General features: G+C 35.8%; 1 protein-coding gene across 1 annotated transcript in view; it reads right to left on the bottom strand.

Annotated features, from left to right (window-relative positions):
* Positions 1–1,366: 1,366 nt before the first annotated feature.
* Positions 1,367–22,882, bottom strand: part of WDR36 (WD repeat domain 36) — a 35,730-nt gene continuing 14,214 nt past the window's right edge. Inside the window, exons 11-23 of the mRNA XM_072860277.1 lie at positions 22,313–22,396; positions 20,675–20,829; positions 19,432–19,546; positions 18,001–18,166; positions 17,571–17,679; positions 16,713–16,792; positions 12,768–12,875; positions 11,493–11,590; positions 9,834–9,976; positions 9,060–9,176; positions 8,743–8,824; positions 7,553–7,740; positions 1,367–5,772 (exon numbers count right to left, since the gene is read on the bottom strand). Of these exons, the coding sequence (XP_072716378.1) occupies positions 5,623–5,772; positions 7,553–7,740; positions 8,743–8,824; positions 9,060–9,176; positions 9,834–9,976; positions 11,493–11,590; positions 12,768–12,875; positions 16,713–16,792; positions 17,571–17,679; positions 18,001–18,166; positions 19,432–19,546; positions 20,675–20,829; positions 22,313–22,396 (1,595 nt within the window). The 3' untranslated portion in view covers positions 1,367–5,622. The remainder of the gene's footprint in view (positions 5,773–7,552; positions 7,741–8,742; positions 8,825–9,059; positions 9,177–9,833; positions 9,977–11,492; positions 11,591–12,767; positions 12,876–16,712; positions 16,793–17,570; positions 17,680–18,000; positions 18,167–19,431; positions 19,547–20,674; positions 20,830–22,312; positions 22,397–22,882) is intronic.

Raw genomic sequence — 22,882 nt, 5'->3', positions numbered from 1 at the left:
CTGAAGTCTTCCTAACTCATTGCTCCCCCATTGTTGGCAGCTCCTGTCCTTGAGAAAGGATGCTGGTACACACAGAAAATGAAAGCAGGCTTTGCCTGTGAAGTCTGAAGCAAAAAAAGGCATCAGGTATTTCTGCCCTTTGTATTTGCACCAGTAGGATGTCATCCTCAGCCATCAACATGAATGGAGCTGCCGGGATGTCTGTACAGATGATGCTGTTTATTCTAGCACCATGAATAAACCATCTCAATTAAGCACTGATGTAAGCATTGCTGAAATAGTTTATGTTTATTTTGATTTTGTTGAAATGGAATTCTTCTAAGAGAACTGGGCAGTCATCCCTCACCCTTTCATCAACCCAAAGCAATGGGCAAATATAAAGCTTTATCTCAAATGTGAACAACCAGCTGCACAACCCTGTCTGATCGAACCTTACACTTAACAGAAAATGTAACCTGACACACTCTGAGAACACATTTACCTGGGCTTTAAACTTTGCCCCAGTGATAGGAAGGGACATGTTGCGTTACAACACACTGATGACTTTTCAGTTCCAGCCATGCCAAAGAGATGCTAACATTTCCAAAGCAGTAGGGAACATCACTGATTGTAAGAGAGGAATGTCATAACCACTTTTTTAACGAGCTAAGTTTACAAAATCCTTTTGAGACACGTCAATCTGAATAACCCTCAAGGAGAGTGTGGGGTCCTAATGGATGGGATGAGTTGCTAAATTTACATCTTATTCCGAGACGAACATTGGGCAACTCAAGATACAGTAAGTGCTAGATCTTCATCTATATAGCTGTAGGGCAACTAGCAACTTGGCTACAGACTAACACAAGATGAAAGAATCCTCTGGACCTAATTTAAGCAGGTAAGTTTCTTTTTATTTCCGTAGCCTTTACAAACATAGCAACTGAGTGAGGATTCTACAAATATATTATTTTATTCTACCTTATTCTGACTTATTCTATGGGTGATTTCAGGTAACTGCCAATCACCAAGGTGGTCTGATCCTTCAGGGGGAATGACCCTTAACACTGGCATACTCTAATACTCATAGAGCCAGCACATCAGTCCTTGTAACACACTGGAGAGTCAGGGCAATAGTATGTACCTCCATGTAGACACCTGGAGTGTTTTGTGAACCAGCAGTACACACATCAGTGGAGAAAAGGTATCTTCCAGAGACTGCCACTAACTGGCAAAGCTCCATGGTGTGCAACAGAGCATCAGAGACCTCACTCAATCCTGCTGGGGAAGATGTAACAGCTAGGGTAGAAGGATCTTAGTTACTTTGACCTTAATTTTTCTTTCCTCAATTTATCACTGCTTCACAAAAAAGAAAAGCACAGGTGCTAAGGACATTTAACAACAGCATTTTATTCTCCTCTAACACATACTGTGAATCCATCGAAAAAGTAAAGCAGATTCCTTGCACTGACATCAAGTAAGGCACCAACTGGATTCCTCAACTCTAAAAAGGTAAACTATTTTTTTGAAAAGATAATTTTTCATCAAACAAGTAATTCTTAAGAAGCACAAGTTTTACAACTGGTGATATGCTGAAAAGACTGATATGCTAACGTACCATGCTCAGGCAACATCTGCTGATGTCAACAGTCAAAAGGAAAAACTGCTTGTATATTGGTGATCTTTAAACAATATTAAACTCCTTCAACAGAGCTCACCAACAGAGTTCAAACATGCCAACAAATACTTTGGCTTTTTTATTTCAGAGAACACAAACGAGTATCTTCCAGTTTCCTTACTCTGGGACAATGACACTTGCATTACAACCATTTGCACACACTTGAGACCTTTCCTAACATTTATTTTGAAGAAGCAAGAGTTAAATTTGAAACATACTAAGTGTTCAAGTGCTTCAAGTCAGTGGTCTATGCTGGCTCCTGAACAATGTGTAAACATTTGCATCCGCTTACTCTAACTTCACATTTGCATGCTTTTCCTCATAATAACTCTATTTTTACTTGAAAGAAAAAGGAAAGTAAAGATTGCAGTGAAGGCTTATTATGGCTCAGAGAGGAGCAACCTTCACTGTTCAGAGTTTGAATCCAGCCAGCAACCAACTCAGGGAACAAGGTCCAACTAACCAGTTTGGTGTCAAAACAACTGTGAATACCAAATCAGTTTGGAAAGCACAACACAGTCAAAAGAAAATAGTGGAAGTACTGAGAACTAACTTGACAGGACTGCTGTGTACAGGAGTTGCTAAGAGGAGAAGCTATGCTCAGAAGCCAAAAGAGCAGAGAAAATCACGATGAAAATGGAGACAGGTAACAGACTTGAGAAGAAGCTGGGAGGAGTAACAGTAACATGGAGAATCAAAATAGCAAGCTGCTAGTCAGAGCTAGCCTAAAATGGGCTTGGCATTGTCTAAGAGTAGTAAAATCTTCAGTAGTTGTCCTGCTTGGAAGAAAACCTAGGGCTCATGACTATATCCCTTAATCCAGCTAATGATTTTTCTCACACCCTATTGCACACACCATCACAATGCCAATAGGCTAAAGTGAGTTCTTATGGGTAATGCGAAGCCCAATATATCAAATCCAACTGTAATGTGTCTTACCACTTGTAATCAACTACTTTTGACTAATATCACAAGATACTGTCCTTGAAGTCTTGGGTGAAGGAATAATACAGGAAGTAGCAAGTGAAATGTCCACTTGCATCCACTAGCAAGTGGAAATTATTTTTTATTTCTTAAGAAGTTACTAACAGCAAAAAGTGGCTCACCATTTTGATGCGGGGGAAAAAAAAGGACAAAATAAGAGACTAAGAACAAGAAGCAATCAGAGCTATTGGTGTAAGACTGGAACCAGCTTTAAGAATAGTCAAACACTCATGAAATAGCAGTGATGACTAGGAATGTTGAGGAAAAGACAAACGAATAAAGGAGGTGGGATATCACTAACATCTAAAGACTATTTTCTGAAGGAAACAATTGAAGTGTGCCAGGTAGACTTAAAACACATCTGTGTATGATACAAGAAACTGCATTAACACATTTAATGAGATGATCCAGACTGCAAATACTATGTCAGCAGTGTTATACAGAAATTGTTCACAAAAATTAGCTTGCTGGTTCTGCTTTCAGAAGAATAGCCTGTTTGGCAAAAAGTATGTCTTTTTCTCCCGATTACATCAAGTAGTCAAGACAGACAGACAGACAAAAAAACCTCCTCTACAAATCTTACAAGTTTTGTAGGCAAATCTTGTACACACAGATTTAAACATCTGTGCCCAAAAAAGGTTCTTGTATGTCAGTGAAAAAACATATGTGCGCATTCAGTAAAATGAAGTATCTCCTTCGCAAGTAGAAACCATTTTCACAACTCCTCTGTGGCTGAGAGGCAATTAAGCATGAAGACTAGAACATAATTATCATTTCTCACATTCAAGAAGTAGGAGGGGCATATAACATTAGAAAATAGCAGCTCTGGAGTATACAAACTTAAAAACATTATTTCCCTTAGTATTTAATTAAATTTTAGGTCCCATTACTACAGGATGTTGTGAAGGATAAATGGGTTCTAAAAGAGATTAAATTAACTCACAGAGAACAAACAGGTCTGCCACAGAATATTAAACACAACTGTTAGAATACAGCTGGGTCATGAAGTATCTAAATAACTGTCTGCTGAAAGCTGGTGTGATGTGGTTAAGAAAGGATCACTTTATACATTACCTGTTTGCTAGACCCTTTGCATCTATTCCTTACTCCAGCTGGAGATAGGACACTAGGCTTGACAGACTTTTGCTCTGATCCAAGAGGAAAGTTCTTTATCCACTGTTCCTTCTTCCACTGTTCCTTGAGACAGGTCTCCAACTACTGACTTACCCATCTTTTAATATTCTAATGTCTTGGTTCAAAAAATGATTCTTTAAGAGCTTCTAAATTAGTTACAGTAACACCTATAAGCTCACAGGTTTATTATATACTACACTGAAGTCTGAGGGATTTGGGACTGCTTTAGATCCATTCAAGAAATTGGGAGTAATCGGTTCTTGAGAACCATGTCACCAGAAGCTAATCAGTCTACAGTATAAAGGATTTTCTTAAAACTCAGTAGTAAACTTCATAAAAAAACCTCAGGTGTACATCATTCCCATGGACTCCACATTCTCAGTCCTAACTGGCTAGAATGCCACAGTCTGTAAACTTCCATAATATTTCTCTGTTCTCTTCAAGCTTTAACATGAGTCAAAGTTATGGATAAAGAACAGCCGGAACAACACAGAGAAGCTGTAAAAGCTGACCTCCCATCACCTCCGCACTCCTTTGATAACCTTGATGACTTTTCTTGCAAATTTGAGTAGCCAAAAGGATGCTGATCTCATGATACATGTGGAATTGTCACTTGTTTCAGGCAGTATTCTGTACTCTACACTGCATGTACATGTTCGCAGATAATTTGTTCCAGGATACATGACTAAAAAGAGCTCTAGTTTTAGTGAGTACATGACTAAAATTGTGATGGCATTAAAAAAAATCACATATACAGAACAACAAAACCACACTATTGTTTCAGTCTTATGCCAAATGCAATGAACCCATCTTTCAAGTTTTCTCATCAAAATTGCATACATTTGTATCAGTTACTGACTTAGTCTGTGTCTGTAGCTGAAGCCTGTGAAATATAGCAAAGGCCTTGTTCAGGAGATTCTTCTGCTGTGAGACAGTACTCTCAAAACAGCAAAGTTTAAGTTTTAAGATAATCCCATTCATGAGTTCCCAAACTCTGCCCAAACCTTATTATTTGAAACCTAACTATCAGTTAATAAAAATAACATCTCATTTAACAATTAAAAATTCCCCACAATTCAAAGCTTTTATTCCAGTAATCTTTATCTCCTTAAGAAAAGAATCCTAATTTTTGTAAGAAATTCAGCCTCAAAAATTAGAGCAAGAAACCTGTTTATAAAAAATGTGTGGGTTTTTTTGGTTTAGGTTTGTTTTTTTTTTTTCCCCTAAGTTCCTTCATTTATAGTGCAGCTAGAAATCCTTGCTGTCAGAAATAGGTGTCTGAGGCAAAATAGTGAACACAGCTTGCCAAAGTGAGAAGAAAACTAATTTTTACAAACTTTATAGGGAAAGCGCTCTGATTGCAGATGAATGCGATTTTTATATTCATTTGCTTTAACCTAATGTTAATAAATTGTTAATTCAGACTTTGTTTTATTTTTGCATCAACAATAATTGTTCATTAAGCACAATATAGGTTTTGGTCTCCTGCACAGAAATTACATTCCCACTTTTTTTTTTTTCTTGGCAAGTCAGTTCTTCATTCTGACTTACATTTTTGGTCATGAAAGCATAAGGTAACTAGCTACATTACCTACAGCCGTCCAACTGTTTGTTCATTGACAGCACAAACTAATACAACATGAATATTTCAGCTGCACATATTAATTTTTGCTCTGACTGAAATGAATAAAAATACTCAGTTATGCACGTTCTAAAATACTTTGCCATACACAGATGTATAAAATACAGCATCAGAAGTCCCAGTATAATTCTTGGAACCCAGTATTTTTGGTAAGAAATTGTACTATTATTCCAAGGAGAATTTTATGCAGACAAAACCCTTTAGTATTTTACAGCAAAGCACTTTTCATATATGTTAACACACACAGACTCTGATTGAAGAGAGTCTGCAAATGAATCCAAGTTTCCTCGAGTTGCGTTGACAATCTGGATACTTCTTCCAGTAGGTTTGGCTCTGATGAGAGAATCTTAAGATGTAACTGAAAATGAAAACAAGCAGTTAGTGAAACAAATGCAGATAATAAAAAAATTAAAAGATCAGTTTCCTCATTAAATTCCAATACTTTGCTTTCAGGAATGTCCCAAGTAAGGGAAGGACTCTCTTCCTTCATTAATTTCCTCTGCTTAATGCTGCCTCCCTTTTGCTAGTCCTTTACAAGCCATTTTACTCCCACATATATATTAGATGGGATAAGGCAGCAAAATGTCTTAAATATGCTATCGCTTTACTAGATCATCTTCTGCCGCTGCTGCTGAATCTATCCTAATCAGACACTTCTCTAGAGGGTAACTTTCTGCTCTTTCCAACCTGCATCACAAATTCCTCCTTAGGCTAGAAAGGCTAAAAAGATGCCCTGAGGTCAACCAGGATTATTATTTTAATTATCCACATTGCATAAAGCAAGAAGAATGATGCCAGCACACTCTATACTGATATAGAGAGATGATGTCTCTCTGTGTAATAAACAGTAACCTTGGTAAAGCATAAAGAAAATAAATCTATCAATCCTGTAGAGAGGCAATACATTATTACCACTTAATGGATGGAACAGTTATTTTCCTGGCTACAACTTAAATCTAGAAGTCTTGCTAAGCTCAAAACTGTTTTACTTGGAACCTACAAAGAAAGATACTGGTGTTCATGTGTCACAGGGTGAGTTTATATTATTCTACTATAGTTCAGATCAGGAGCACATTTCTGAGGCAAATTACCTAGCTGTGCCTAATCTACCCTGCAAGAACTAAATTTATTTTGTATGAAACTAAACAGAAAGATGAATTCTAACATCTAATATTGCAACTATTAATCATATCCCGTCCATGGGACCAGACTAATAAGAAACAGACATGATAAAAAGCCACTGGTGAATGAATATCAAGACCTCAACTCTAGGTGTTTCACTCTACAGATCTACTCCTATTCATCTGCACTACTTGTTCTCGTGGAAGCTGCCCCACACGTTCTATTTAACCCCAGCAAAAGGAAAAGAGCAAGTCATATTTGACCAGCATTACACTCTATCTTTAAAACCAATCCCTGCAATATTGCTATTAAGAAATATTCAGTTAAATAGACAGTATTACATGTGTCAATGTTTATAACAACTTTTTCCTAGTAAACTGTAATTAATTGCTTTCCCCCAGTTTCATAAATCAGAGCATCTTAACAAGGTAAGCATTTGTACATCAGGAAGGGTTTCAATCTTCTGCAGAACCACTTTCTCTCGAAAAGTAACTGCTATTAATCACAATAACTTTCTAACTTCCACACAGCTGGGACTTATCTCATTAGCTCTATGGTGCTCAACAAGTAACAAAAGAAAGGCAGCCCACTAATATGGAAAGTAAAAGTCAGGCTTGCAATGTCTAGTGATGTCCAACAAAATGCCCATTTTATTTCCCCAAACACTGTGCGTTGAATTATTTTGATACTTAAGACATAGCATTTCTTAGCTTAGCAATTAACAACTGTTAAGAAGTTAGGCATGTTACAAACAATAAAAACAATTCTAAGTAACAAATACTAAAATAAAACCTGCCTGGTATGGTCCTCTTCACAATATCTGTTTTTTGCACATTTTTCTTGACTGTGACCAGATGTGTTGTCAAATTATCCAACACATTCAGTCAGTCATTTTAAAACCATCCCCAACAAAAATCACTTAAGATAATTCTTTTGAGTAGACAACTTACACCCTGTTACTGGACAACCACCATGTTAAACAGGACTAACATAAAATTTTATAAGAAAATTGTTACCTTTAGAAATAGTGCAAGGTACGCTTGAGCAAGTTCAAAATTGTATTTCTTGTTCAGCATTGTTCCAATCATTCTCAAAAAGCTTAGCATCACCTCCATTGAGCCACCACCTTCAGGGGCCAACCCCCTTAGTTCTATCTCAATATTAGATGGTCCCAAGCTTTTCAGTAAGTTAAGTGGAGCTGTATCTGTGTTAAAGCATTGAGGGATACATTATCAGTAACATTTGCAGGAAAGAATCTTACAAATTCTTCATGTGGACAGGTTTATTAAAAAATTCTTAAGCAGTGACTATATGTTCCAAATTCCTACTGTTTCCTTACTTTGTTTTCCACAAAATGCCATCCTGCCTTTAATTTACTGTCCCATCACATACTACAGAGAAGTACATCTCTAATAAGACAGTTCCATTTTATTTGTACATTCACCTTGAAAAATACAAGTAACATCTTTGTATTTGTATCACTTTTTTTCCCATTTCTGTCTTTTACGTTGAACAAAATTTCTTATCACCCACATAACATTGTCATTTTACATCTCTTGGCAAAAAGAACATATATACTTGGGAATGCAAGCTGTTACTGCCAATATATCCTAGAAGAGACAGGGTACTTCTTTTACTAGGAAACAGTGGTCACTCTTATTGACATTAAGCTAAATCAAGGATCATCTGGTGTATCTAAGGTAATTTAAATTATAAATTCTTAAATTATAAAGCAATCAATTCAAGCTCTAAGTTTGCTGAATGTTTAGTGAAGTAGCCCTTGAAAATAGAACTTGCTAGGCAAATTATGTTTTTGATGTTTCAGTGAATCATCAGACTATTACTTACCAGATCATTCCCTTCTTTTCTTACCGTACAAACAATACATAGCACCTTTTCTGCGTGAGATCATTACAATCTCCAAGAACATCTAACAATCTTAGGAACATTACTTTTTTTCTCTATATGGGTTTTAGCCAAAACTGGGCTTCATGCTGCAGGCAAGCTGGAGTACCAATAGATCTTTGATCTAGGTTGGCTATCTATGTATTAGTCAGCTTTATATATAACAGATCATTCTCTTTGCCTTTGCTACTGTACTATGCATATTTTTTTCCTTGTACATGTTACAATTCTGGCATTAGAAATCAAGCGTATATCAAAATATTAGCATTTACATTTTTAGTGAAATGTCTTGTTAACTTACATTCATTAGTGCTCAGGGCTTCTTCAAGATGAATGTAGAAATCAGATTTCTGTGCCAGTACTCCAAGGTTTACTACCTTTGACTAGACCATGAAAGTATAAGAGAGTGTACATGAATACGCAAACATATTTTTACATCTCAATTACATTCTTTTCCTACTAACAGAATTAAAGGCTTTAAGAAAGAAAGCATTAATGTAAATGCATTAAAACTGGTACTTTAAAGTCTTTAGCAAGATTTCACTCAGCACTAAAAAGCATTTCATATTCTTTTAAAATACACTAGATAAACACTATTATTTTAATTCTTGTTTTTACCTGAGTATCATTTTCTTCCTCTGGAGCAATGTATCGGGGTATAAGACCAGGAACTGTTGGGATGAAGAAAGGGGCTGACTTGGGAACTTTTGGTGGCTCTCTCGGTTTATTTTTTTTCTGTTAATTAGATATTTGAATTAAAATAATCATCATAGTAAGAACATGTGGGAATTCTCTTTATCAAGAGTTTTATTTTTAAAATACTATGAAAACTGTAAGGACTAAATGAAAAGTAAATATATAGGTAAAATATTTTTCCACTAAACATGAAACCACTATTGAGAAGAAAAACAGGCCCTCTCCCAAATCCCAGAAATTGTGAAAAGCACCATATACTCCTCCTACTGCAAAATCCTGAAAAATACCTGAAAAGTGGCATCAAATTTTGTGATTAGGTAAATGCAGCTCATAGAACAAAAGCAAATATATCTGGCTGTATACTGCTATTTTTTGCATATTCTCTCTTTTTCCAGTTATGGGAACGCCTGACAGTGATTTGGAGGCATAACCTAGAACAGATTTACAGGGACTTATTACCTGCATTGACATGGAAAGATCTGCCTTCAGACAGCTATTCTGCATGTTGCAGAAATAGTAATGGCAAAAGTTATGAAACAGTTCCTCCCTCTCAAGGTTTCTTGAACATCCAAGTGAATGGTTAAGACAACTGTCTGTTTTGCATTACAGGAGAAATAACCCTTATTCTACCTCCTTCTTAAAAAATACAATCCAAATACTACAGTAGATAAGCAATGGTGTGCCTAATATCATTACCTTGATAACATCAAGACTGAGGAGATTTTTCCATCTTGATTCCGGTAATGAGGAAAGGGTTATCAGCTGCTCTCCCAATTGCTCAGGTGAGATATATTCTATCATTTCATCACATGTTTCTTCTTCTCCTGCCACATCCACATCTTTCAAGAACACATATCTTTTATGAACATACATACTTCACATTTATCTTTTTAAAAATCAAAACAACATGATTATTTCTTTTGCAATTTTTGAAAAAAACGTGCATAACAGCTATATGTATGGGTGCTAGCATAACATTTAGCTGAAAAGCTACAGAAACAATCTTTATTAACCCTCCAAAATACTAAACTTGAATTGCGAACAATTATAGCTAAAAGGCAGAACTGGATAAACAAGATTTTAAAGACTAACAAGACTTATCCGCTTTGGCTGAAATGATATAAAAGCAATTTATAGAAGTCCTAATGGAAGAACAATGGATTACTTTTAAAATTTTATTAACTGTTTTAAAATGTGTACACAGCAATGTTAGTTCTGAGTTACAAATCTGTAAAATCTTTGCATTTAAATATGCACAATATTCACAACCTGTTCATAGGTTATGTCTGAAGTGGCACATAAAAATGAAGAAAATCTTAACACTAAAGCACAACATCACACTACAAAAGATTTGCAGTCTGTCATTAGGTTTTCTCTAGACTTCCTACATGGTCTTGACCAAACACATCTACTTTCCCTTCCTTTTTGCAAAACATTACATGGCTGAAACCACGAATGTGATAAGAAAGACTAAAACAACAAAGAAATGTAAACCCTTAAAAGCTCTGAGCATCTATACAGGAACTTTACATTTGCTGAAGACATAAAGTTAATTAAAGCGTTCAGCCAGAATCAGTTTATAGGATTAAAACATTCAAAGTTTTGGGATGAAATCCTGTCTCTCTAATTTAAGTATATAAAATAAGTATGTGCTTAATAAAGCAGTCATCATCAAGTATGTTCCTCACTCTTCTATGCAGTCAATAGCTAGGTGTGTTTCTCCTCCAGATAAGAGATCTAAATGTAGGCACTGCTAAACTTGGGCAGACAACATCTCCACCTAGAGGCCTTCAGAAACACAACCATTTCTAATAAATTTATCAAAAATGCAATTTAGGCCTCTCTTTCACTGGGAATCTAGCACAGGTACATGGTAGGTCAGCTGAACCCAATTCTCTTGCCAACAAGACAGTGTACAGCAGTGAAACTTCCACGGCATACAGGCAGACAAAAAAGTTGGAGGGAAGTGGAACAAAGAACAATCCCTTTCTTGCTGCCAAACAGTAACATTAATTTCAAACTGGCCTCACAGATGTCAAAACAGAAAGTATTTACACAAGTCTGGGATTAAAGAAAGCCAGGAAATAGCACAGGTGTTTTTATTACCTACAAAATCTCCTTGAAGATGTGGAGATGGTCACAATGTAATTCTTTATGTCTGAACATAGAAACATCACTAGATTTCAGTAAATAATATTACCATATGAGTAAGCATGCAAAAATGGTAGAAGCAAGAGGAACAGTTCAGAGAAAGAATGCTAAGACACAATGAGTTTTCACTGAGGAAGCAAACCAGCTTCTATTTGAAATATAACACCAAACTGAAAATAAAATACTCTTTCATCTGCAGATTACCTTGCACAGGGCAGGTGCTAGGGCGTGTCACCATAGAAGGTTCATAATCTGCTGGAAGGGGCCGTAAAGAGACAAGGGAATATAGAGAACGGTTTGACCTGAAAAATAAGACAGGTATTTTAAAAACAATTTTCAGGTGAATGTGAATATTTTACACATAATTTTTACTGCAGTCTAATACTACGGCACTACAGCAATTTACCAGGTTCTATTCAAGATTAGTTTTCCTCATCTACCGAATAAGCAAGAAATGAAACGTAGTGATATACATCATCTGAAAGTCTGAAACATAAAAGTTATGCTGAAGTATTACTGCCAAGAACATTTAATACATATGGGATTAGAAAGTATGATTACTTCAATCATTGCCAGTTACTGTATTTACTTGAAATTGCAAAATTGCCTATCTAAAAAGCTTGCTTTGTACTTAATATGTGCAATACATTATGCAAATATAAATGATTTATCCTGCTTTCACAGAATTTCAGAGTAGTACTCTTAGCAAATCTTCTTGAGGTTTGGAACATGCATGCAAGTCATTCTGGCAAATGATTTTTTCTGTCAATATAAACCAGGGCTAGGTAAAAACATTTGTCGTTATTCACAACGAAGCACTTTCACTTAAGCATAGGAAGGTCTAACAACCACACACCTCTCAGGCAAAACTACAGAAAACAAATGTAACCTGAAAGATCTATCTATCTATCTATCAAAAGGAAAAAAAACCCAAACCATTTAAAAGGTTTTAAAAGGTTTACTTCAGTACTGGACCTAACCAGTCACTTGCTTTAAAGCCATATCAGGAGGAAATGGAACTAAAACACATTTTACATCTGTGCTGATCTATCATTAATAAACAGAAATAATCACAACTTCCAAATTCTACTCAAAAGTCTCAGACAACATTGCATACCAGGACAAGACGAAAAGCCCTTCAGAAAGTAACACCGTATGAGCACTGACATTTATAAGGGGTAAAAAAAAAATAGTAGAGTCAAAGGAAAACTTTAGGAATGGCATAACAGGAATTCTTTACAGTAAGAAAGAAACATTTAGGAAAAAGAGATAATTTAATAAAAGAATAAATATCTTAACTGCAAGAGATTTCAAGATTTACAAATCACAATACAGTATATCTGTCTTAATTAGAACCAGAGGAGACAAAACCCTGGAGACGATACTTTGCAGAACAATTCTCTATTTGTGATAAAGGTGATTAAAAGAATTCTTCCCCATCTGAAATTCTATGTAGAAATAGATATCTTACATACTCACCACAAATAAATTCCAAGATCATCCACATGTGCGGAAGCTAGAAAATCTCCTGTAGGAGACATAGTAAGGCTCACAGCTGCCGAGTCTACCAAAAAACAATCTATGAGGCTAAGGAAAGAAAACATAACAGAGGAGTTCTCAGCAAGGTGAACTTGTTTATCTATGCATATCTGAATTACACCACAAATACGACTGAATGCAAGCAGGACACTAGAAGCATGTATACAAACTAGCATATTAGAAGTATTCAAATATGGCACATAAACTTAGCAAATGAGCGGCACTGTGTAACAAACCACTCACCTCTATAAAATTCTCTAAAACCAGCTAAATCTAGTACATTTACGCTACTTCCTTAGACATCCACATTCTGTGGAAAATAGGATGACTCATCTGTCCACATTCAACTCCTTATGCCTAACACTAATGTTTTTAGTGGCCATGAATTTCATACTTCCAATCAGCACCATGCTGCTCTGACCTCATCTTTTAATGCTCTGCCGTTAAGTGGCAATTCCTTCTCCCAAGATACTTCATATACACCTGGTTAACACTAGGACCTAATGTTCCTAAAGTAAAGAATGAACTGTACACTGCAAAATTCGATTATCTGCAACAGTTCGTTTTGACATTACCATACCTTCAGCCTGATATACCACTCCTTGACTGTTCTTTTCACTATTGCAGAAAAATGAAAAACACCACATAAAAAGAAAGTTAAAATATTCAGTAGTATGTGACTATTTTAACAATAAGCCACTTTTGAATTCTGGATGATGCCACAAGTCCTGGATGATGCACACCCTAGCAGACTTCCACTCAAACACAGGTTCATAGCACTGCTTGTCACTTGTTGAGGTATAAATTTCAGTTACTTCAAATTGTAAGAAGCAGTTGAGTTTGACAACTGCTTCATTGAGAGAAACAAAAAGAACAAATGGAGAGCTTGAATATTTTGTTCTTGTTTACAGACCAAAATCAAAAGCAAAGTGAGACGTGATGAGAGCAGCTAGCTCTACAATCCTGTTCTGTTCACTAACCATAGAAAAAACATTGATGTAACAAATCAGTTTAAAATGTAAAATCTTGTGGGCATGTATTTTCTTAGGTATTGAGCGCTCCTGCAATGGTTTAACAAACCATGTTAAAAATAAAAGCCATTTTTTTCCCTGTATGGAATGTTTTATTCCTTCTGCGTGCTGTTAGACACACATTACAAGTAAAAAGTAATCAGGTAAGAGACACGTCACTCATCACTTTCAACATAAAATATACAAACACTAAATCCATAAATGCCAGGGCCTGATACATTTTGCACACAGTGAACAATGGCTAGAAAATTTACCATAAACACCGTGTTTAGTTTCAAATCCATCCTTTTACCACAATCTTTATCAGTTACTGAGAAATATTGTTCAATAAAGCAACCGTAAGGAACAACTGCAGAACAAAGCTAACATTAAATTTTTCTACTTACTGAATTTAAATTACAATTAAAATTACAGACTGGGGGTGGGGGGAACGAGGGGGGAGAATCAATCCACTATAGGACAATGAGAGACATTCTTGTAATTTTTACACAAAATGTACAGTAATTGCTAAATGAATCTTGCCTGGGAGCTGAAGGCATTCACCTTTACACTTCCTGCCTAACTGACAAAGTGAGACAATGGAAAGTATAAAATTGCTGAGCTCACAATACCAACACGTTTCTTATACCATTCTGCCTCAAGTATTCCATCCAAACTATAAACAGTCAGCTTGTACCCTTGATTCCTTAATTTGTCTAAGCAAGCTGCACTGCAGAAAGAAAAATTTGCATAATGCTAAGGTTCCTGCTTGTAACTTTCTCTACACAAATTGGTAATTTTTTTCCCCAGTTCTCAAAAAGCCCTACATAAAAACCATGTGCTAGTAATACTTACATTATTGTAAGGACAGTTAAGCAGCATTCCCAAGTAAAAACAGATGTTCAGTAAGTAAATGGTATGACATCTATTAAGGACATACCATTAAGATCTATTTTCGTAATGTAGGACTTAGTAATCTAAAAACATGCTTTCCATCCTTTTGTAAGGACAATAACAAAACTAAGTCTTTAGAATGCACAGTTTACAATTCAGTTGTTCTATTTATGAGCAAATATACCAGTAGAAGTAAATCAAGCATCTGGCTTTTTATTAAAAGCTGTTCTTCCTTTTCAATACACTCCTCTGCCTATAGTTACGGGAAAACCTTTCCTTTAAATTCTGGAAGAACAAGTTAACCTAATTACTTTCAAGGGTTTGTCATGTACCTGCCTAGATTTCAGCTTGATCAGAATTTCTTTTAGTTACTTAGAGAGAAGAGACAAAATATTTACTTAAGAGTTACATGCAAATAAGAACTACTGTTAGATTACTTTTAAAAAACAGTATGAAGTGATTCTTACTGCAGAGTGTTACGTTATTACAGAAATGGAAGATACAAGTAACACTTCTGAAGTTTTATAATTAATGCCACAATTTTTTGTAGGCATATCATTTTGGAAGAGAAAGAGAGTTAGAATGAGGAAGTCCAAACAGAGTGTTAATTTCTCTCCCATTTATACCGGAAAGAAGACAGTTACTGTCCATTCTGTCCTATTTTACACTGTCATTCATCATGTATGAATAGGTCAATTGTTTGTTGAGGTTCAACACCTTTTCGTAGTAAAATGAAAACTTTTACAGTATACAAAATTATTTACCAAACCACATCAACAAAAGTAATCAATCCAATGATGCTCCAATGAATGGTTATTCAGTCCCAGGTATGACCAGAGCTGCACACTGCGTAGCACTACTTTAAATTACTAAAAAAAAAAAAATCTATCTGATGTGCTGTTACAGGAATGCACTGGCAGAACTCAAACTTACTCTTCCGCCTGTTTGTTTTGGGCTCCTGAACTTCTTTTGTGTACTTGTGTACTACTTGGCCAAATTTCATTCTGGGAGAAGACTACTCACAGTGGATCATAAAAGTATTTTTGGCAGTTGCAAGCATCCACAAATGAAAAATATAACTGAATTAAAGCCTTATCGTGTTGCTAAAATGAATTTAAGTGAGAACAGGCTTCTATTTACAAAACCAACTGCAGTACTGCATCCAACTCTGGGGCCCCCAGCACAAGATAGACATGAAGTTAGAGCTGGTCCAGAGAAACGATCAGAGGGCTGGAACATGCTTCCTATGAAGAAAGGCTGAGAGAGTTGGGGTTATTCACCCTGGAGAATAGAAGGCTTGGCCTTTCTTGTGGCCTTTCAATACTTAAAGGGAGCTTAAAAGAAAGACCGAGAGAGACTTTTTAAACAGGGCCTGTAGTGACAGGACAAGGGGCAATGGTTTTGAACTGAAAGGGGGTAGGTTTAGACTGGATATAAGGAAGAAATTTTTTATGATGACGGTGGTGAGACACTGGAACAGGTTGCCAAGAGAAGCTGTTGACAGGTCATCACTGGAAGTGTTCAAGGTCAGGTTGGATGGGGCTTTGAGCAACCTGATCTAGTGAAAGATGTCCCTGTCCATGGCAGGGGGGTTGGACTAGATCTTTGAAGGTCACTTCTAACGCAAACCATTCTATGATTCTACAAATACTTCAGCATATCACAAAGCAATTCACCTTAAGCAATCTCTTGCCATTTAGATCATAGTCCTGCTTCCAGACAAATTCACACTCATTCACACCACATGAAAACTCCAGGTTTTGTCATTAGATATTCAGGACATTGTTATTCTGTATACCCAGAAAAAGGCACATATTGCTAGCATTGCACACAACTAAAATACTGGGTACTGAGTTGTTACACCACATACAACTTTGAATATCACATAGTACAGGTTGGTGACAGATAATCAAGCCAGAAGGCTTTCAAACAGAAAGGGGATTGTAATAAATTTCTGCTATATGTTTTTAAACCGACTCACCATCCAGAGGGAAGGTCCCAAGTCTTAATGGTACAGTCCATTGATGAAGTTATTAGCCAACGACCATCAGGACTGAAAGTCTAAAATAAAATAGTGAATTTAATGACTACACAAGTCAGTCCCTAAAGGAGGTCTTGTTGTACACAGTTCAAGATTAGATTGCTCCCTAATACCAGGATGAAATGGTCTGGCCATGAAACAAAACTGACACCACCTTATTGAAAGCGAGAAAAGGACAAAAATGGAAGCTATTTCAGAACAGGTTTAAATATATGACACAGGATACATCTGGCTGTTAGTAAAGGCACTTTGGTCCTGGCTTTTACATTAATGATGAAAAAACACTGAGCTTAAAACTGAAGAAATCAAATAAATACTTACTAGCCCTTAGAATTAAATCAGAAGCTAAAAACTATTTCAATGAACACCACCAAGCACTATTACACAAGATGTAAATTAAGGAATTATCAGTGCGTTGCATAATCTCAGATCTGTTTACACCTTTTATTTGCCTGGCTTATCTTTTCTATATATACAGTTAAGACTGTTGCACAATTTCACTCCTCAGCATGGTTTTCATTATTCCTAAAGCTTTGTTTTGTTAAACCCAGAATTAGCTTGTTGCAAAGTTATACTAAAATCCCAAAGCCCACTGAAAATACATGGCCATTCCAACACTATACATTTTAACTTGAAAACTAACATTGCCAAAAGTGCTGAAGAGCTGAACTACAACTTTACTATTCATGGCTGGACATAATACTCAGTGACTTAATATACGCAGAGAAATCCATCACCTTTAAAATGAATTAGGTATTTGTATATGTCACCTGTTACAGAAAATGAGTTAACAATTACCATGTCATTAATCCGTCCATGGTGTCCTGAAAATGTCCTAACAATCTTCCTGGTTTCTATATCCAAAACGCTGATACTGAAGTCATCAAAGGCAATTCCGAGAATACCACTGCCAAGAATCATTAGCACATATGACAGTGAATACTTAAGAGACAAAAAATAAAAACATCCTAACATTGCTCCAAAAATCTTTTATCCTGAGATAATCTCAGATAAACAGTATTACATTCCTTCAGTCTCATAAAATGTCTCATAGTAGACATTTTGTTTGACAAATGACAAAAAAACACTTTGTTTTGTCAACTAGTAGTCTGTTGTATTTCAAAGCATCAGAAATTTAAACTTTATTAGAATATTTGGTTGCCATCTTAGACTTACATACTTACAGCAAAATCATATGTACATGAATGAAATAGCTTCAGTTTCCTACCTGTCTCTGTGAAGCAGAATTCCACTTGGAGAAGAACAAAGCTCAGTGGAGTAAACTAGATCTTTAGTTTTGAATTTCCAAAATTTAATTAATCCTTCACTACCAGCTGTGATTATCAGCTGGTTTAATCCATCCACTGCTAACCCCCTAATGGCCCCCTCATGTGCTGCAAATCAAAGGAAAAGAAAGTTGTATTTCAGAATTTAAACACAGCATAGAAACTAGCAGAATGCCAAACACTATTCTGTATGTCCACTAAATGAGCAGCAAGCATGTGACAAACAACTCTAAAGCCACCTGACAAGACTGCTCAATTATTAGAAGTTTCTTTATCAGTACAGAAACCAAATTCCTTTCAAGTAAGCACCTAGAATACAATACAAAAGTTGTGAGTAATTGAAGCTGAATATTAGTTTTTATTTCTGCTTTCAGTTTGGGGGGCTTTCTTTGAATGTGAGATTTGAGGGACTTTTTGAATCACTTATGGAATGCCTCCAGGGGACCCAACTACTCCAGACAAAATTTACAGCTTCAGTTCTGGCACTAAGTCTGGGAGTTTTCCTAGGCTACTTTACACTGCAGTGTAAAGATAAGGCATAGCTCCTCTGGATTTGGATCAATTTTATTTCTTAATCTATGTCTAGGGCTACTGGCCAGTAACCAAACTTAAAAAATTCATCCCACTATCAAGCAATGATGTTATTAGGAGACCACTTCATATTTGCTATGCTAGATGGCTTTCAGAAACCCAGTAAGGTTTAAGGGTTCATCAGGACTCTTTCCTTGTTTCTACAACAAAAAAGTTCGAACAAGGGCCCTATTATAAATTTCAGACCTACAATGCAACAGCAAACACACATGAGGTTACATGACATGAAATATGTATGTACGCAACCATTAAAAGGAAAAGTCTGAACACTGTCACTTACATTAAGTCCTCAGTTTGCAGCTGGGTAATGGAAAATAATAGCATATGCAAAGAACTGGACTTGTTTAGATTTCAATTTCCCATCCATGTCAAGGATTCTTTCATTTTTAAGCAGGGAGCACAAAACAGATGGGAAAATTTATCTCAGAGATAGAACCCTATAACAAGAAGCCAAGTACTGGAAATGTGATTATCTCAAAAAGAGCTGAGGCCAAAGGATCTTATTTTAGTGCTAACCATTTTGGTAACTCACAATTTTGTGTTAATTAAAACCAAACATATGTTAACATCAGAGCTGTTAAAACTAGCAGGGATCCTGTCTTTCAGAGTAGGTTTCAAATTACTTAATTACAGTGCAAGATAGGACAGCATAGGGTAATTAGAGAAACTGAAAAGATTCCCAAATTCAACTCAGAAGCTATGTTAAATTTCCTAGATGACAGAACACCAGGTTGTTGCTGTTCTGTTAAGAGTCAGTATTTTAAAAGTGTAGCAATTCTTACCTCTTTCTTTGCCATAACACCCTCTGTGAATGCCAGACTGCATGTTATACACATCTACCCGTCCAGTTGACAGCCCAATTACAGCGAAGTTCCCACATGAGGTAATGTCAACTGCCTTTCAAGGGAAAAAAAAACCAACTATGAAAACAATTCTTCAAGTGTATATCTAATTAGCAAAGTTGTTAGAAGATATATAACATATCAGGAATACAAAATACTAATAAGTTTTTATTAGACTTCTTCAAGGAAAATTGCACAGAACAAACAACAGATTACATCTCAAAAAAGTAGAGAAAGAAGCTCTTAAAATAAGCAAATAGTCAACAAGCAATAACTATGGCAGTGTGTGCTTATGAAGGACAGAAGTCATATCTAATAATATCAACACTGTAACCTAAATGACTGACCTATATAATCAAGACATCCACAAATTCAATCCCTAAGAAAGTCCAAGCACACCCACTGCACATCTCTTTCAATGCCCATATTGCCAATGGCACCCCAAAATAGGGTAAGTTCACCCAGAGTTTAAACAGTATGAAACAAAGAAACAATGGTCTAGATGTCTTTGGAAAGATACAGTCCAAAGAATCTAGTAGTTAAAAGAAAACCAGGTATTTACAACTGAACTGATCTTGTCTACCACTTAACTACTAAGCATAAGGTAACAAACACAATTTGTCACAAGATACAGTAGCAGTATGAATGCCTAGCACATGAAGTATGCCACAGTAACTACTTGTCTTGCAAGCTTGTAAACCTCAGTAAACATTTATAACTCTTTCATTGAGTGTTTGACTTTCATTGCCTCCAGCTCAACTTGTAAAGCATTTTAGAGGGAATATCCTGCCTGCAATTTGGAAACACATTCTTCTGTATTGCCAGAAAAATACATCTTCAGCAATTTGCATTCACAGAACAAGTTTATCATCACAGGCATATAGTCAACTCCACGTCCCTTTGACAGATTAAAGGTAAACACAAACCACCTATCTGAATCAGAAAATAAAATCTGCACTTCACCTGGATGTTTAAGGAAAAAATGCATATGCAGCATTTTTCTTAAGACCATATGCATTACAAAACAGCTAGTAGGACACATTGAGCTGGCAGAAAGCACTTTGCAAAGCAACTAAACATGTCTAAATAGTGCTTTTTCATTCTAAATATTGTTTCTGTACAAACAGAAATCAAAATAGCATATACTGTAATGCGGAAAAAACATTATCCTAAATAAACTTACTGTTGCATATATATCAATAGGTTTGTGTTTACTAAATTCTTCTGGCCTCAGTTTATGAGCTCCCATGGAAGTTTTCTGATAGTTCCAAGTTGTACAGGTTATATACCCTTGATGGCAGGCAACAATACTATCCCAGTCACTCTGATGTGCCACTTCTGCAATGTAACACATAATCCTTTTAGAAACAATCATTCTAAAGTAAAATACGCTCTTCTGATATCATAAGAAAGAGTACTTTGAAATACCTTTAGGCAGAACAGTTCATATTTAGTGTTCCTGTTGGACAGTCAAAAGGCTACCATTCAGAAAAAACACCTAGCAAACCATTGTGCATATGCTAGTGTAACTAAAGTGCTAACAAAACCACAAGCATTTTAGTTTCATGTCTTTGTATATTTGAGCCTATACAGTTTGAAAAGCATATTTAAACTTAAATGGTTTAAACTGCTCAATCTGTACACATTTCCAGCTGAGTCTCTTAACTGCTTCTTCAGCTGCTTGTTCAGCAGAATCCACTAGATTAACAACTTAAAGCAGGGTTTAAGAGTGACGTCTGCTTCACATAGCAAAAGACTTTTCTGCATTTGCAGGAAAATTGTTCCTCAAAAGCTCAGTATCCAAACTTTGTAGTCAAATATGATATGTGGGGATCTAAATAATGAGTAAATTTGCTTTTTTCCCTGGAATTTACACATTTAAAAAAATTGAGAGCTTGAAATTGGGTATATCTAGAACTTCAAAGAATAAAACAACCAGATACAAACTGGTTCACTTCACCAAACAAAGACAATATAGCAAAAAGAAACAACTCTAATTAAAATGTACTTAAATAAATGTTTTCTTATGTCTCCAAACACATTTAAGGTAGTTCTACTACCTTAAATCAATCAGGCAGGTCTAATATTAAAAGTGCATATATATATACACACACATATTTGCAACAAGTATGTACAGACAGTCTGTATCACTCAAGGCTGCAAATATAAATACCAGATGTAGTCAAATGGCTACACAAAATTGTAGATCCAACCCTTTCAACATATGAAACAATCAACCATCCTCGGAAGATGAAAGAATAGCTACACCTAAGACAAAACAGACCAAGTCTGAAGAGGAGGTCATTAATTTAAAGAAACATATTTCAATGAAGCAAATATAATTGTAATTCTGCTTCAAAAAGTTAGGTTTGCTATTTGCATACTGAATTACAAATGAACAGAGTAATTTAAATTTGACTTTGAAAAGTGACTCAAAGGAACTGGGAAATCAAAAGCAACCACTATAACTAAGATTTCCTCAGCTGACAAAGATCTTCACCCCCTCAATTGCTGGTTCTCCAGCCTGGAATAATACATACACCAGAAGGTTCTGGCTCCCGTGCTGGAGGTATTCAAGCCAAGAGCCAGTTAAACATAAAAGTGTTTGAAATAAAATGTTCTTTTTTTAAATAATAGCAAAAGTTTACCAAGTAAAATATCATTTTAAACTGTCACTCAACAGCTCAAAAAGGGCCACAGAATCTCAATAATCTTGATACATCTTGATACAGCATGAGCTTTCAAAACAGTAGTGTCTTGAGGGTTAAAAGACAAAGTGAAGACATGATGAGCTCTATAATGTACCTCAAAGACTACTTACCTGAAGCAAAAACTGTAATTGGTGGAAGTGCCATCGTATCAAGCTTAAGACCTTTCTTTTTTGATTTCTTTTTGTTAATTGAACCTTAAAAAAAGAAGTTAAGTGTCTCAATCTCATGGCTAGATCTGAGAATAATGGTCTAAAAAGGACTGTTTACTAAATGTAAAGTTCCTATTAAACTCAGAAAAATTTGGCTTACATTAACACAGCATTGCTATTGCCTAGAGTTTGAAGAGCTAAGAACATTAGTAGAGTTCCTGTCAAAATTCATGTGATGCTGAGCAAATCACTAGTCTATTAAATTCACAGATGTACTACTCAACCCATTTGTTCCAGTCTCTTGTGCTGACATCCTGAGGCAGAGGTCCCCCCATCACAGCTAAAACCACCGTCATACAGACATGACTATATAAAGCAATAGATAACACCCAGCCCTTTCAACAACCAAAGAGTCAGGATTTCACATTTATGCCCAAAGGATATATATAATCAATTAATCTACATCTGTCTATCCAAATCTACCTAAATACATACATACCAATATATAGATATAGATATTTAAAAATAAGA

The sequence above is a fragment of the Ciconia boyciana genome, chromosome 4 (genome assembly GCF_034638445.1).
Source record: "Ciconia boyciana chromosome 4, ASM3463844v1, whole genome shotgun sequence".
NCBI classification, from domain to species: domain Eukaryota; kingdom Metazoa; phylum Chordata; class Aves; order Ciconiiformes; family Ciconiidae; genus Ciconia; species Ciconia boyciana.
This window is presented reverse-complemented; position numbering and strand designations above follow the sequence as displayed.